The sequence below is a fragment of the Vidua chalybeata genome, chromosome 11, assembly GCF_026979565.1.
Source record: "Vidua chalybeata isolate OUT-0048 chromosome 11, bVidCha1 merged haplotype, whole genome shotgun sequence".
Classification (NCBI taxonomy): domain Eukaryota; kingdom Metazoa; phylum Chordata; class Aves; order Passeriformes; family Viduidae; genus Vidua; species Vidua chalybeata.
The window spans coordinates 19911309-19927924 of NC_071540.1; the positions used below are offsets into that span (position 1 = coordinate 19911309).

General features: G+C 57.8%; 1 protein-coding gene across 1 annotated transcript in view; it reads left to right on the forward strand.

The window, feature by feature from the left end:
- The window catches only part of ZFPM1 (zinc finger protein, FOG family member 1), a 36134-nt gene continuing 19518 nt past the window's right edge, over positions 1 to 16616 (forward strand). The window contains exons 1-2 of the mRNA XM_053952986.1: positions 1 to 105; positions 15081 to 15212. Coding sequence (XP_053808961.1) covers positions 66 to 105; positions 15081 to 15212 — 172 coding nt within the window. The 5' untranslated portion in view covers positions 1 to 65. The remainder of the gene's footprint in view (positions 106 to 15080; positions 15213 to 16616) is intronic.

Here is a 16616-nt window from a genome sequence, read left to right on the forward strand (position 1 = left end):
GCCGCCACCCACCTGCCGCCCGCCCAGCCGCCAGCCGGGGCGCCGGGCTCGCCCCTCGCCGAGCGATGTCCAGGAGGAAACAGAGCAACCCCCGGCAGATCAAACGTGAGTCGCCGCTACCGGCACCCCTCCCGCCGTTCCCTGCTGACCGCACCGCTCCCCTCCCGCCCCCACCCCCCCCCCCCGCCTTTTTTTTTTTTTTTTTTTTTTTTTTTGCACCACGTCTTCGGCGGCAGCGCTCCCGCACCCCCTCCCCCGGTCCCCGCGGGACACACCCGGGACCCACTCGCCGTGGGTGCCCGTTCCCGCTACCGACCCATCGCCTGCCTTGGTCTCTGTCCCCGCCGCTCCCCCCTCCCGCGCCGCCTTCCCCCCCCCCGCCAGCGCGGTGGCTCCGGTACCGGCTCCCGATGGGGGCCCCGATAAGGCTTTAAAATATTCCGTTCTGCAAGTCCCGTCCTGATAACATCGCTCTGTCGGGACGGCCTGAAATTGTGATCTTATCTCCCTCGCCTGCCTCCCAAAACCCCCCCCCCCCGGGGCTCCCAAACGCCGCCGGGCCACCCCAGCCCTGCCAAGGGCTCCTCACCCGGGCTACGGGCCGCTCACCCTGCCGGGGGCTCCCCATCCCTCCTGGGGTACCCCAGCCCTGCCAGGGGCTCCTCACCGCGGGGACAGCGCCCTGACCCTGCCAGGGCTCCCCTTCCCCGCACGGGGACCCCCATTTGCCTGGGCGCTGCTGGACCCGCCGTGCCACCGTCCCCATCGTCCCCATGTGCCACCCTCCCCACCGGCCGCGCTGTCCTTGGCGCTCCACCCTGCCCCGTGCCCGCCGGGTCCCGCTCGGCATCCCAGCCCCGGTGGGACGTGGCCATGAGGAGCCGCCGCGGGATCCCCCGGGACTTTGGGCGCATCCCAAAGTCCCTCCGTGTGGAATGGTGACAGCAGAGGGTCGCGCTGCCCCTGCTCCAGCCCACCGGCCGGGCTCCAGCGAGGATGTACCGGCAAGGCAGAGAAATCCTGCAAAGTGCTGGAAGTTTTTTTGGTGCCGGGCTCAGCTTGGCTTGTCTCCTTCCTCTCCGGTGTGTGTGTGTGTTTTTTTTTTTTTCTTTCCCCCCTCGAGTCGATGGAAGCTGGTGATAAGAGGGAGATGGGAGGATAGGAAAGGCTGGCCACCATGTGATAATCTACCTTTATCTTTCTCCTGAAATAATTGCAAGGCTGAGTTGCACCTACCTGTTTCCCTGCCTGGGGTGATTGCTGTGGTGATAACGCTCAGCTAGACTTTTACCCGGGGAGAGTTAAAAATAGTCCCAGCTGCCTCCTCTTTTTTTTTTTTTTTTTTTTTTTTTTTTTTTTCGGGATACTTTTCTCCTTTGGCTTTCTCCAACTTCCGCGGCTTTATTTCGGCAAAAAGCCCTGCGAGCCCTGCCCGGGTAACTCCAGCTCGTTCAGCCGGGAGCGTTCAGACCGGAGCGAGCGGTAGCGCTGGAATGACACCGCTCCCTGCGGGAGCTTTGCCGCTGCTGGGATGCCCGATCCCAGCACCCACCAGCGTGGACTTTACGGGGCAAACTGGGGCAGGACGGGGCCGTGGCAGCTCGGCCGGGCGGCGGCAGCTCCTCGTATCTCCTTCCTCTGCTGCTTTTCTGCAGAGATGTGAAGAAATGATAAAGTGGGAGGCTGATCTCAGGCCGCCGGCGATGGCCAAAACTGATTAAAAGCTGAGAGCTTGGAAGCCTTCCTGTATGTGTCAACATGAAAACAGTCATTAGAGGCGGCGAGCGCGGCGAGAGCGCCCTGCCGCTGCTCCATCAGGGAAGGTATGCATGAATCAGGGCTCCGGTAACCAGACTCCTCTCATGTACAGACCGGACCTGTTTCCACAAAGTCTATCCTCCTTATCATCTCGGCTGGAGCATTAAAAACCTCCTCCAGATTGCTATCTGCTGATTTTATTTTCCTGGGTGACGCGATGTTCTCGCTCTGGCTTCGCCTTCTCTTGTGGGGTTGGGGTTTTGTTGTTTTTTTTGGATTTTTTTTTTTTTTTTTTTGAAGCCCGATGCGAGGCGCAGATTAAGGCTCGCGGGGAGATCGCCGGGAGAGCGGGCGATCGCCAGCAGAGATAAGACAAAGATCAGACACCGGACTATATTTAACCAGCTGCTTTAACCTTCCTCTCCTCGGTGCCTTTCCGGGCTGGAGCCGTGCGGGGATGGAGGGGCCGGGGGTGCCGCTCCCTCCCTGCGAGCCCCCCCGGCAGCGGCGGTGGCACGCGGTGGGGAGGCTTTGAAAGCCGATTGCATCGCGATGGTGGCTTTCGATAGCGGAGAAAACACCCCGAGCCATCTCTCCCTTTCATTTTTGGGGGTTCCTGCCCGCAGAGGACAGTTTCTTTCCATCCCTGCCTGTACCACCAACCTCCCTGCAGCTGCTTCTGCCTTATGGGGTGGTTTGTTTTTTTTTTTTTTTTTCTTTCTCTTTTTTTTTTTTATGTGTGTGTCTGTCTTTTGTTCTGCTGGTAGATAGATGTGAGGGGCTGATAGGGAGCAGGAGCTGATCTCCAAACCAGATAGCCTGTTATATTTATTAACTTCAAACATGGGAGCGCGGGCGCCCAGCTGATGAGCGAGGCTCTGGCAGCTGCCGGTGCTTTCACAGCGCCGGGTCCTGCGATGGGGGAGCCTGATAAGCGGGAGATTGATCTCATCGCGCTGATGTGCCTCCCCCTCCCTTGTTCTTTTAATACAGATTTTTTTATTATTTTTTTGCTCCTAAGCGAGCTGGAAGCGAATGTTTTGTCAGAGTTGCAGGGGCCTGTTTGCGGTTATTATTTTTTTTTTTTTTTTGTGGTTTTTTTTTTTTTTTCCTTTTCCCTTTTTATTCTGCGCTCAGCTACAGTAGATCTGAGCTCCTGATAAGCGCCAAGCCCCGATCTCCATCCTGATAGAGATTGCCAGGGCTGATAAGGACCACTTATCTCTCCCCACCAGACCGGAGCAGGATTCGCTACAACAACAAACACAGCAAAGAGGGGCAAAAGGGCTCCAACAATTTGTTCCACTGCAAATGTGATTAACGCAGGCACTTTAATTATCTGATGGGGGGCAGCTGCATGTGTGTTTTTATTTCTCAAGGTGCTGGGGTGGTTTCCCCCCCTCCACGTGCTCTGTGAAGCGAGCTGGGTTGAGAAGCCGAGCTCTCCCAGCTCCTGTTATCGGCTGCAGATGTTGCATTAGTTTGATGAGAGCTTTGACTTTTTTTGATGATTATCTCCCATTCTGCTCCGCCGAGCGAACGCACGGGCTGGGGGGGGGGGGGGGGGGGGGGGGAGGTGAAAACACCGTCATATTTTTGCATGTGTATTTTCTTTAATTGCTATTAGATGGTGTCAGATAACGAGTGCGATCTGCGCTGTTAAAGCCGCCGTCTCTTGATGGGGTTGTGTTGTTGGGCCGGGTGGTTTTATATTTTTTTTTCCTTTCCTCCTGCACGCTCGGCTGCTCCCCGGTCCCGCGTGGGCTCGGCGGCGATGCCGGGAAGGGGATGGTGGAGCCGGGCAGGGGGTGGCCGTGCCGGTCGGGCCGTGGGAGAGCCGTCCTTCCCGGGAGCCTGGAAAATTGCGTTTCTTTTAAAGATGACAGTGGCCAAACCCAGCGTCTATTTTTAGCGGCGGCGTGGTGAGCCGGTGGCGTGGGATGCTCCCGGCACGCCTCCTGCCCGCTCCTTCCCGCTGCCTTCCCTCCCTGAGTCCTTCCCTTTCAGGTGACTCTGTTTCAACCTCCTCTGCTTGCTGCTTTTTTTTTTTTTTTTTTTTTTTTTTTTTTTGCCTGTTTTTCCCTCTGCGCTCCGATGCGGCTGCGCTTTTCCATCTCCGCCACCTCCGTGCCTCAGTTTCCCCATCCGCGCCTCCGGGGTGGGGGTGTTTGGGGAGGGAGGTGCTACCCCGGGGTGCTCCCGTGGGGTGGGGAGGGTTGGGTCCCGGCAGGGCCTCCCAGCTCCGCTCCCAAAACCGGAATTTTCTGCACATCCCGGGGCTCCCTCGGCCTCCCGGCCCCCCCCGCCCCGTACCCCACTCGTGGCATCCCCAGGGTGGCATCCCCGTGTCCCACGTGTCTGCTACACCCACGGGCGCTGCCTGCCTGCCAACCCCTCCCCTCTCTTGTGCAAACACCCCGAGGCTTTTGCCAGCCCTGGCGCGGTGGTGGTGGCACCGGAGCACGGCTCCTCGGAGCTGGCAGGGGTGCGGGTGGCAGAGCCCTGTGGCACAGCTTGCCCCCGCAGTGGCTCTGCCCATCCCGGGTGCCACCGGCCCCCTGGGACGTGCCGTGGGTGACGCTGGGGGCCCCCAGGGCTGGGGGAGCGTCGTGGTCCCCACGGGTGGGATGGGATTGGGGGAGTGATCCGTGGGATGCACCCAGTTCTCCCGGCCATCCCCAGGTGATTCCCACGAGCCACCTTCCTGCCCAGTGGAGGGCCTGCCCCAGCCTCAGGTGATGCTGGAAGAAGTTTCCCTCCTCTCCCACAGCCAGTGCTCCAGGTGCGAGCATCCCTGCAGGCCCCAGCTCCAGGAGAACGGTTGGCAGCTGGCGGCCAAGGGGACAGCTCAGAGCAGGAAATCCATTCGCCACGGATAAGGGAGAAATGGCACTGCTGGCCAGTGCCACCATCCCGTGCCCTGCCAGCCGTGGGACGCTGCGTCCCTCCGTGCCAGGGAGCCCTCCAAGCCCTTTTGGGGCCGTGCTGGGGGTATATCCCAGGATGGCTCTTCCTGGCCATCCCCATCTCCGCAGCGGGCGGGAGAGGAGGATGAGGGGGATGCTGGGGGAGCCGGGCTGGCCACGGCCAAACCAGTTCTGCCGAGGGGCCGTGGGGCGGCCGGCGAGGGAGGCTTTGCCTTGCCAGCAGCTCCTTCCAGGGCCCGTGGGCGCCGGGGTTGGGTTGGTTTTGTGTCTGCTGCTGCTCTTCCACCTCCTGAGCCCCCGGGGGGATGGACTGTCCCCGGCATCCCGGGGAAGCCACCTCCAGCCGGGATTCACACCTCGGCATCCGGCGTGGCGAGGTTGGGCAAGGTCTTATTTTCCACGGTGAATCACGAGGCCACCGAGCAAGCTGCAGCCTCCCCTTTGGCCAAGTTGTGATGCGGCCAGCTCGGCGAGCAGGCCTTGGGAAGAAAGCAGTGCTTTCCCCACGGGTGTTGCAGGAGTTGTGCAAGGAGGCAGTGCCACGGCGGGGGTGATCCGAGGTTCCTGGAGAGGGGCAGCCCCTGGGATGCCAGCGGGGCCACCTGGCATCACCGTGTCCACATCCATCCCGGCGCAGGAATCTCCGTGCTGTGGGACATTCCCAGCCCTGAGGGGACACCCACATCCCTGGGAAAGGAAAGGACAGTGCTGCCCAAAGTGGGAGCAGCAGGGCTGGGGATGGAGCTGCTGGGCCCTGCGTGGTGCTGGTGGATTTGGGGCCAAACGCAGCTGTGCTGGCCGAAGGAAGAGGATGTTTTGAGGATGTTTTCCATCCGTCCTGCTGCAAAAAAAAAAAAAAAAAAAAAAAAAAAGCCATGATCTGCCTTGGAAAACACTGGATGGGGCGTTGCTGTGGAGGGAAAACCAGCCCAGAGCTTCCACAGAGGCACAGGCAGGGCTGAGAGCTGATGCTGCCCGGAGAGAGGGATGTGAGCAACCAGGGCACGGCAGGAGCGAGGAACCTGGAGCTTCTCGGAATTCAACGCTGCAGAAGAGAAGTTGGAAAAGGCCTCTGTGCCAGCCCTGCACCACACTCCACCTCTGCTCCATGCCGAGGACATGGATTTTTCTTCCCGTGGGGCCAAGGAATCAGCTGCCCCGGCTTTGGAGAAGAGCAGGAATGGGAGCAGGAGGCCAATATCTCCTTTTTTTTTTCTGCGCCACGTCCCATGACTGCTTTTGCTGCCTGACTCAGGGCTTTTGGCCGGGCTGTGTCCTGCTGCTCCTTTTATCAGGAAAGTTCAAGTGTTTCGGGGTAATACAGTTCCCTCTTCCGATGGCTGCCCGGTAAAGGCTCCACATTGTTCCTGCAGCAACATGTTTTTTTGGAAGGGCTGAAATGCCGAAAGGAATGCAACTGCTGACCTTGGGCTGCAGTGGGGTTAAGGAGTGTGTGCCTATGAGTCACTCCAGATAAGAGCCTTCCACGGCTTTTTTTTCCTCCAAAATAATTCTTTATCTCCTCTTTCTCACATCAACATATTTTCTTGACATCTCCCATTCGATAGCCCGTGGAGGAAATGTGCTCCTCTGATTTGTCCATCTGATGAAATGTAGATCCATTGTTTTCCCTCGGCCTTGGCCGGCCGGGAGCGTGACCCCAGGATTTGGGGATGTGCCTCCGAGTCAGTGCCAGGGCTTGGGGATGCTCAGCAGGGTCAGGGTCCTGGAGCTTTGGGAATGCTCAGTAAGGTCATGGCCTGGAGATTTTGGGGTCAGTGCCTGGGGTTTTGGGATGCTCGATGGGGTCGGGGCTTGGAGCTTTGGCAGTATTTAGGATTGGTGCCTGCGTTTTTGGGGATGCTTGGTGGGGTCAGTGCCTGGAGATTTTTGGGATGTTCAATGGGGTCAGTGCCTGGAGCTTTGGGAATATTTAGGAATGGTGCTTGCAGTTTTGGGAATGCAAACCCAGGGTTTGGGGATGTTTGATGGGGTCGGTACCCCTTGCTGTAGGGATGGGCTTTGGAGTCGGTGCCCAGGATTTTGGCAATGTTTGGCACCCTGGACTTTGGGGATTCCCTACAGGTTCAGTGCCTGGGGCTTTAAGGATGCGCCTTGGGGTCAGTGCCCAGGAATTTATGGCTGCTTGAAGGCGTTTGGGGATGCACCTGAAGGCTGTGCCCGAGCCTTTGGGGATGCTCAGCAGGGTCAGTCCCTGTAGCTTCGGGAATGTGCCTTGGGATGGTACCCAGGGTTTTGGGAAGCTTGCTGCGATTGGTGCCTGGCGTTTTGGGCATCCTTCTCTGGGTCAGTGCCTGAGGTTTGGGAATGTGCCTTAGGGTTGATACGCGGAGCTTTTGTGATGCTCGGTGGGATCAGTCCCCGGGGCTTTGGAGATGTTCCTCCAGGACGGCGCCCGGGGCTTTTGGAAGGTGAGGCTGGGAGCAGCAGGCAGAGCATCCCCAGCTCGGGAGGGCACGGCGGGGAGGAAAAGCCGCTCTTCCCTCCCCTCCGCGCTCCGCCGAGAAGTTTGGCCGCTCTCTCTCTTCTCCGTCTCCCAGCCGAGGCCTCTCATGCTACTCGCAGCTCCTATGATAATGCGGAAAGTTGAACTGGCCCCATTACTGCGCTGCGATGGTTGCCGCGATAAGGGCCCGATAATGGCAGCGATAGCGGCAGCTCGGTAGCCAATGGCTCCGCCGCTCCTCCCATTAACATTCCCCACCACGGCCGGGCTCGGAGCTGCCTATCTGCTCTCCATTTCCACTCCTCCGCTAGATAAGAATGGAAATACTGACTTCATAGCTCACTGATTAAAGTGTCTGGATTTCTTGATAATACACAGATAAATTATGTTTTTCAAAAAGAAGGTAGGGAAGGGAGTGCGAGGGGAGGGGAAAAACCTCCAGTCCATTTTTATTATTTTTTTTTTTTTCCCCCTTCCTTCCCTCTTTCTGGCCGTGCCCTGGGAGTTGGGTTCTTGCTGCTCCAAAATGCCCTTCCCAGCAGGAAGGCAGAGCCCTGTGAGGCTGCCCTGAGGAATGGGGGGGGACAGAGGATTTTTGGGAGCCGCGCGTGGGGGGGGGTGTAGGGCACGTCCAGCCACGGCCCTGTGCTGGGATGGAGATGCTGTCCCTGCATCCAGGGACCTGCTCCCACCACGGGCAGCCAGGGCTTTGCCAGCTGTGCCACGGGGTGATCCTGGTGGTGGCTGGGCCATCTCGGGTGGGATCTGTCCCCAAGCTGGCAGCGCCCAGGGATGCTCGGGGAGCGTCTCCATGTCTGTAGCCACCTCCAGCCTGAGCCTCCCTGCTTCTGCTGCAGGATGCTGCCCTGGATACTTCAGAGCAGCCTCATCCCTCTGCCCTATTCATACTCAACTCCTTGGCTTTCCTCTCTCATCCCCGCTGGAGCAAACAGAGCTTCCAGACTTCTTAGTTTGGAAAAGGTATCGACCACGAGCCTCTGAGTCTGTTTCATCTAAATATAAAACTAAAGAGCAAACAGTATAAAGTTCATTTTTTAATGTGCTGCCCCATTCCAGTTGGGTTGCTCTCTTTATTTTTTTTAGGGGAACTGTGATAAAAAGCAGAGATAAAGCCAGGACTGTTTTGTGTAGGAGTCGGTATCTGCGTTATCTATCTCCCTTTTTCACTCTCCGGGCAGCTCTGTTGTTTTTCGCTCTTATCTCGCTCCACCAAAATGCCAAGAACAGGAAAAAAAAAAAAAAATTAGAGAAAAGAAAGAGAGAGAGAGAGGCAGCACAGGCACGTTTGCACGGAGCAAACTCGGTGTCCACGGAGCCGGGTGGGAGAAGGGCCTGGAGTTGGAGGAAGAGGAGGGTTGGGGTGCTGGGAAGGATTTTGGGAGCAGCGCTGTCCCAGGGATCTCCATGTGCCAGGCTCGGTGCCAGCTGCTCTCAGATGGGCCACCCAACCTGGCTGTGCCCTCTGAGGGTCCTTCCCTGCCCCTGGAGCCCCCACAGTTCCTGCTCGTTGCCCTGGGGTGCTCCAGGATGGCTCTGGGAGCTGGGATCGGGCATCCTGTGGGACTGGGAGCATCTTTCCCGATGCCCCCTGGTCCCCATCCTTGTCCCCATCCCTCAGGCCTTGTCAGCCAGGGCTGTCACAGCCCGAAAGGCTTGGGGTGGGCACTGAAAACCATCCCTGTTCCCTTTCCATCGCTTTTGGGAGCGGGATGGACCTGGCAGGACCTGGAGCCGCTTCCCACAGGAAGGGGGATGGCTCCAGCTCGGCATCTCCGGGGTAATTTGTCGCTGGATTAGCCCAGAGCTTGACCTCTGTCCTCGCTGTCACCCGGTATTGATGTCCTCGAGTGGTGCCTGAGCACCCCCACCCCCAGCCGTTCCTGCCTGGAATGTCTTTATTCCAGGTGGGAGAAGAAGTATGGGAATCGAGGGGTTTTCCCCCCAGTTCCACCCTTTTGGCAGGGAGCAGGGCTGGCCTGATCTTCCTGGATGGAATTTCTTTCCCGTCTTGTTGCGTATCCAGCTGCTCCCGAAGTGCCCACATCCTGGATCACCGTGGGGATGAACTCTTCAAGCTGCTCCTGGATGGGGCTTGGATGGAGACACCTCCAGTCCCCCCAGGAAGGACTGGTCCTTCTCGCCCAGTCTCGCCAGCTGCCTCAGTTTCCCTGCCGTGCTCCGAGCAGCCTCTCGTGGCTCCGTGTGCTCAGCGCATCCCTTCTCCCGGAGCATCCCCATCCATCTGCCGCGCCAGGCACGGCTCCGTTCCGCTCTCTCCAAATCTATCAGGGCCTTATCGACCCCATCTGAAACCTAAAGTCACTCCATTGTCATTGTCCCCGGATTTCTCTCCCCTCGCTCCTTCCCCTCCCTCGCGCGCGGCGGATCCGCCGGCCGTCCCTGTAGGGAATGGCGGCCCCCGGAGCGCCCCAATCTCCCGGGATCTCTGGGTGGTTTATCGGCCCATCGGAGCCGGGGCTGGCGGGGCCGGCGCTGGCGCCGCTCGCTGCTGATAAAGTTACAGAGTTCAGGCAGTGATGAATGTTCAGTAACTGCACCCGCCGAGATCCCGCCTGGGCTTGGCAGCGCGAGCAGCTCCGGCTGAAACCAATCCCTCCCCTATCAGCAGCGCTGCTTTTTCTCAGGCTCAGCCTCTCCCCGCTTCTGCTCTTCCCTGGGGGGCTCCCCCCGGGGCAGCGCAGCACCCAGGGGTGCTCCGGGGGTCTCCGGCCCAGGGGTGGTTTCTGGATTTCGCCCTGGAATGGTTTGGGTTGGGAAGGAGCGTGGAGCTCATCCGGTTCTAGAGCAGGGACCTTCCACCAGACCAGGCTGTGGTGGCTGGGGCAGAGCAGCTCCCCAGCACTGGCTGGAGCATCCCAAGGAATCCCATCCCATCCCAAGGAATCCCATCCCAAGGAATCCCATCCCAAGAAATCCCAGCCTTCCCAACACCTCCATTCCCTCTCTGTCCTTCGTTGCTCTCCTGGAAAAATTAGGCCTAAGTGTATTGTAAATGTAATCATTATTGTAAATGTAATCATTATTGTAAATGTAATCATTATTGTAAATGTAATCATTATCTTAAATGTAATCATTATTATAAATTTAACAATTATTATAAATTTAACAAATATTATAAATTTAACAATTATTGTAAATACCATCCCACGAGCAACGGCGGCATCACCCACCCCCTCCATGCCCCCACCATCTCTATTCCCCCACCACCCTTTATTCCCCTTCCTGGTATAAATCAGGCCTAATTGGTTCTAACTGTAATAATATTAATCATTATAAGACCCCTCATGAGCAGTTGGAGCATCTCCCCGTCAAGAACTGCAGCATCACCCAACATCACTCTGTTCATGGATAAATTAGGCCTAAATACAGAAATGTAATAGGTCTATAAAATTGATTTGTAAATGATTATAAATATCCCCCATCAGCAGTCCCAGCATCCCTGCCACCTCCTGGATAAACCAGTAATAATTTAATACCAAATCGTGATCAATACATTATAAATCCCCCCCTGCACCTTCCCATTCTCCAACCATACTTCTTTTTTTTTTTCCCCTTGCCCTTTTCCCCCAGGGCACCACGGGCAGGGTCAGGGTGAATTTTATCTGGAGGTGATGGAGAAGGGCCCCAAATTTGAGATAAAGCCCCCTGGGGCCGGGCCCAGCCGCTATCGGCTCCGTGCACGGGGCTGATCTTTCATGGGGAGATATCCATGGGAAGAGCCCGGCCTGGGATGCTGCAGCCAGGCTGATAGGGGAGAGGGCTGATTTGTGCTCCAAAATCCCCTTTTTTCCTCCCAGAGGGACCCCAGACCATTGGAACTTGGTGCAGCACCACCGAGGGGAGATGTCCCGAGGGGTCGGTAACGCTCCCAGAGCTCGTTTGTCCCGGCTCGGCATTCCCGGCTCGGCATTCCCGATGCAATCCGCAGGGAACGGGCTGGGGAGCAGCCGAGGTCGTTGGTAAAACAAACATGGGGAGGGCCCAGGCAGGAATTGGGTGAGAAGAGCGGGCGGGTGGCCCATCAGATAGCGGGATTTGCAGCCCGGGTTGTTCTCCGGGTGTTTCTGGCAGCGGGGCGGGCACGGCACAGCCCCGGCCAGACCCCGGGGAATCCCGGGGTGCTCCAGATCCCACCGAACCACCAGGGCTGCCTTTGCTGAAGGAGCAGCTGGGACTGCCTCCAGGAGCATCTTTCCCTGAGGAATACCGGCCTCTTCCTGCAGCTCTTGGCTCCATAATTTGGGGGCAAAAGCGGTGATTTAGGGCAGCGAGGAAGCGATGCCTGAGTGGAATTTCCACACTTCCAGCATGAGGTGATGGATGAGTATCCTGGTGATGCTTTGTGCATCCCAAAACCTGGTTTTTGGAGCCTTGCCCACCTGCTTTTGGGTTGGTTATCTTTTTTTTTAATTATTATTGTTATTATTATTGTTATTATTGTGGTTTTCTAGAAGAGGATGATGCCACGCAGGGATGAGGAGGAGCTGGAAGGATGGAGAGGGGATCCCCCATTATGCTGCCTGCCTGGTGGAGCTGGAATATCCCTCAGGATGCCCTGGCACAGCTGAGATGTCCCTGCTGTCCCCCCCCAGTGACACCCAGAGCCAAGGCTGAGCTTTGAGGTGCCTGGAGAGAAGGTTTGGGATGTGAGCTCACCTGACTCCAGGCTCTGTCCCTCATTCCCTGACTCCTGGAGCCCTCCTTGGACTCATCCCCTGCCCAATGGGACTTGGAGGAATTTTTATTTTTAGAAATAAGGATCATGGATTCCCAGAACAGTTTGGGTTGGAAGGTCCTTAAAGCTCATCTCCTTCCTCCCCCTCCACGGGCGGGGACACATTCCATTTAGCCCAGGTTGCTCCAAGCCCCATCCACCCTGGCCTTGAACGCTTCCAGAGGTGGGAATTGGAAGGAGTCGGATGGGGAATTTTATTTAAATTCGTATTTAAAAATAAACACTTGGACCTGATGGCAGCACCGAGCGCCAGCCGGCGAAGGCAGGTTGCCACCAGCCTGCACGTGTTCCCAATCCAGGACCAGCTTTCCACCACGGGAACTCCTCCTCCTCTTCCTCCTCCTCCTCCTCCTCCTCCTCCCTGCTCCAGAGCCGGTGGGAAAGTCTGTGGCTGTTGCTATTTTCTATCTGTTATCAAGGCCTCTTATCACTTTGCTCTTGTCTCCGTGCCGGCTCTCCGAGCGCCCAGGGTCTCGCTCTTGGCAGCCTGGAAAAATCCCCCCCTCCTCCTCCTTGATTCCCTATATTCTTTCGCCTTTTATTTAATTTACCAGCTAAGCACAAAGAATCAAGAAAAGCTTTATTGTTCCTGCGCTGGGAGAGCCTTAATTGGAGTGCAGTGATCAAATCTTTACCTGGATAACGCCGGGTTTCCCTGGGAATGCCGACCCTCGGCCCAGCCCTGCTGCCACGGGCACAGCGCCTCAGCTTCCTGCAAGTTTGTAGAGTCACTGTCTTTTTATTTTTTTTTATTATTATTATTTTTTGAGGGGAAAAAAGAAGAAAAGGGCGAAAAAAAAAAAAATCCTTTCTCGTTATCAATAAAAAAAAAAAGGAGGGAGAAGGAGGGAGGGAGAAGAGTTAATCGTCGAAGCGGAGTATCTTGGAAGGGAGCGTTTTTTGGCTCTTCCCCTCTCTGTAAAACCAGCCTCAGTAATTCAGTTTTAAAGCATGAAAAAAGGGAGTTGATGAAATTCCACTATCAGCACTGAACCAATATGCAAAATATCTCGCCGAGAATCAAATAGCTATTATGTTTTCATTTCCATTTCAGCGTATTTGCTTAATGAAGAATAGACAGATCAGGCCAGCCGAGGGAGGCTGTGTGCGGTGATAACTGTGCAGGGCTCCCAGCAATCCCGGGCAAGTGACGCTCCCTCCGCTCCTGCTCCACGCTCCCTCTCCCTCACTCGCTTTTTTTTTTTTTTCCCTTTTTTCCCCTTTTTTTGATTTTTTTTTTTTTTTTTTTCCCCCAGTGGTTCGTTTAACCCGCGCAGCTGGGAGCGCTGGTGGTGCATCCCTGGGGAGTGGGATGCTGCAGTGGGGCTGGGATGCACCCAAGGACACAGCTCTGGGATGCTGTTGGCCACCCAGCCTCCCCATGGGCACTGGCTGACACCGTGGTCCCCAAACCCCTGGTTTTTCAGGGTTGGATTTATCTTATTTTTATTATATTTTTACTTATTTTTATCTGTTTTATTCGTCCCCACCTCCCCTGTGCTTGGGAGTGCTTTGGGGTGGGATGTGGGGCGCATCCAGGGACTGTGTGAGATGATTCCAGGATGCTGTTGGCCACCACTCGTCCCCACACCAGGTTTGGCACGGCTGGATTTGTATGGAGCATCCTCATCTTCCTCATGGCCGGGCCTCGGTGTTTTGGGGGGGGATGTGGGTGGTCCCAGGGTGCATCCAGGGGTCACAGTGACAAGATTCTGGGATTGTTGATTCCCCATCATCCCTGTAGGCGCTGGGTGACACCACAGTGCCCAAAGCCCAGCTGGATTTAGGTGGAGCATCCCCATCTCCTGCCTGGGTGGGGATGGAGATTTCGGGGCGGGATGTGGGTCACCCCAGGGTGCATCCAGCGACCCCAGTGAGGTGGCACTGGGACGCTGTTGGCCACCCATCATCCCTGCAGGGACTTGGTGACACCACAGGACTCAAAGCTGGATTTTTTATGGAGCATCCCGTTGGATTCATACGGGGCATCCCCATTTCCCTCCTGGCTGGGGATGGATATTTCAGGGTGGGATATGGGGTGCATCCAGGGACCATGGATGGGATGCTGTTGGCTGCCCATCATCCTGTAGGATGCTGTGGTACCCAACACCATCCCCATCCTCCTCCTCACGTTTCCCTGGCAGGATGTGGGTGGTCTCAGCACCCTTGGGGGGGTGCCAGGTGCCCTCCTGGCCCCACCCCATCCCTTCCCTGCCCCATCCACCCCTCCCTGGGCAGGCTGGGGGTGCCAAACCCCTGCGCAGGCGAGCGTTGGGTTAACTTTATCAGAAGCCCAAGAGCCGTGAAGGCGTGAAGGAAGAAATTAGCCTAACAATGTTTCATTTACAGCGGGAGAAACGATTTGTTAGCTGGCGATTGTTTCTGAATATTATCACAGCCTTTTTAATTGTGCTGGAACTGAAATTAGCAGAATTAGAATAAATTGCCTTCCCTTCTCCGGCAGCCTCTTTATTCACGCTCATTGTTGTGTGCTTTGTATAGATTATGGGCTCTTTGTTCTGCTGCTGTAAATATACATGCCTGGAGTCACGGCGAGCAGCTGAGGTCTGCAGACGGGCCGGCCCCGCTCGGATCCCCCCCCCGTGATCCCCCCGTGATCCCCCCGTGATCCCCGGTGCCGTGCCTGGCTGGGGCCCGGCAGCCCCCGGCGCCGCGGCGTCGTGCGGCGCCAGCCACGTGTGCCACCGGGGCTGGGCCGTGTGCCACCGGGGCTGGGGACATGGCTGCGTTGCCATGGGAACGGCCGGGAGGGATGGCAGGGATGAGGGGTGTCCCCGTCACCCCCCTTGCGTGTCCCCCCCTGCAGTGGGTCCGTGTCACCGGTCAGATGAAGGGTGGTGGGGACCATTTCTGGGGTCCCTTTTTGGGGACAGGTGACGCCGCAGCTGTGTGCACAGGACCCCTCTTGCTGCCAGGGTGATTCCCCGCAGGGAGGGGAAGATGTGGCCACCTCGGAGCAAGACGTGGCCACCTCTGCAAGGGGACAGCGTACCCCAGGGGGATGCCGCGCCGCAGGGGTGGCTGGGCAGGGCATTTCCTCCCAGCATCCGGATTTCCCAAGTGGGAGAACCCCCTGGCGTCTTTTCCCTCTGGCTGTGCCCTCCTCACCGCCCTGTCCGTGTTCCCGCAGGTTCCCTGGCAGCGATGGAGGAAGGCGAGGACGCCCCGGTGGGGGACAAGAGCCCCTCGGAGAGGGACGGGGCCACCTCGGACTGCGAGGGCTCCGCCGAGCGCGACACCTCCAGCCCCCCCGGCAGTGAAGGTGAGCCCTGGGCTGTCCCTGCTGTCCCCTCCCCAGAGCAACCTGCCGGGCATTAGCTCAGCAAGCAGCCTGGCCACCCCTCGGGGCTGGTGGGCCAGTGGTAGCCCCGTGTCCCTGGGGGGTTCCATCCCCCTGGGGACAGCGCAGGTTGCAAAGCCGTGTCCCTTGGGGTGTGGAGTCGCATAAGTAGGGGTTTAAAGTGACCCTTCACAGGGATGTAAAGTGACCTTTGGGATGTAAAGTGACCCCTTAGGTGCAGAATGACCCTTCCCCCTACCTTGGGGTGCAAAGTCACCTTCCCTTAGGGTGCAAAGTGTCCCATCCCGGGGGTGCAGAGTGACCTCTTGGGGTGCAAAGTCACATCCTTTGCAATACGAAGTTCCTCTCCCCGCCCATGATGAAAGTCACGTCCCTTGGGGTGCAAAGTTCCCCCACCCAGGGGGACAAAGTCCCATCCCTTGGCGTACCCAGCGACTCCCCCGGCGTGCCAAGCAGCCCCAGAGGGCGCAGGTGGTGGCCCTGGCCGTGCCACGGGTGGGCTGGGGGCACGGGGCCGTCGGTGGCACCACAGTGCCCACGCAGCCGCCAGGCTGCCGCCGAGCCGAGCCGTGCCACACCCCAAAGGTGGCTGCAACTCAGGGCCGGGCTGAAACAGTCCCAGATATCCTTTAAGTTCCTTCCTGTGGAGGTGGGGGCAAATCCCAATCAGTTAATGTTTGCAGTGCCCTTTGAGATAACCGCGCCGGGGCAAGGCTGCGCCGGCTCACCGCAGCCGCGGCTCCTGGCAAACCCCGCTGCCCCCAGCTGCTGCATCTGGGGGAGAAGTGCCCCCCAAAACAGGGCAGCCAGGTGCACCAGGGATCCACAGCAGCTGGGGAAGGGCAGGACCCCGACAGCTGGGACAGGGAAGGATCCTGGTCGTGGAGTGGGGAAGGGCAGGACCCCGATAGCTGGGACAGGGAAGGGCAGGACCCCGATAGCTGGAACAGGAAAGGGATCCTGGTCGTGGAGTGGGGAAGGGCAGGACCCCAATAGCTGGGACAGGGAAGGGCAGGACCCCGATAGCTGGGACAGGGAAGGGATCCTGGTCGTGGAGTGGGGAAGGGACACGAATAGCTGGGACAGTCAGGGACCCCAACATTTGGGGCAGGGAAGGGACCCTGATAGCCCCAACAGGACGAGGTAGGGAGAGATCAGGAGGCAGGGAAGGGACCCCAATAATGAGGGGCAAGGAAGGGGCCTCAGTAGCTGGGGCATGGAGGGGACCCCAGTATTTGGGGCAGGCCAGGGACCCTAAAGCTGGGGCAGGGAGCAGACCCTAGTTGGAGCAAGGAGGGACCCCAATTTTAGCAAAAAGACCCCAACAGCCAGGGCAGGGAAGGGATCCTACAGGAACAGGCGGGG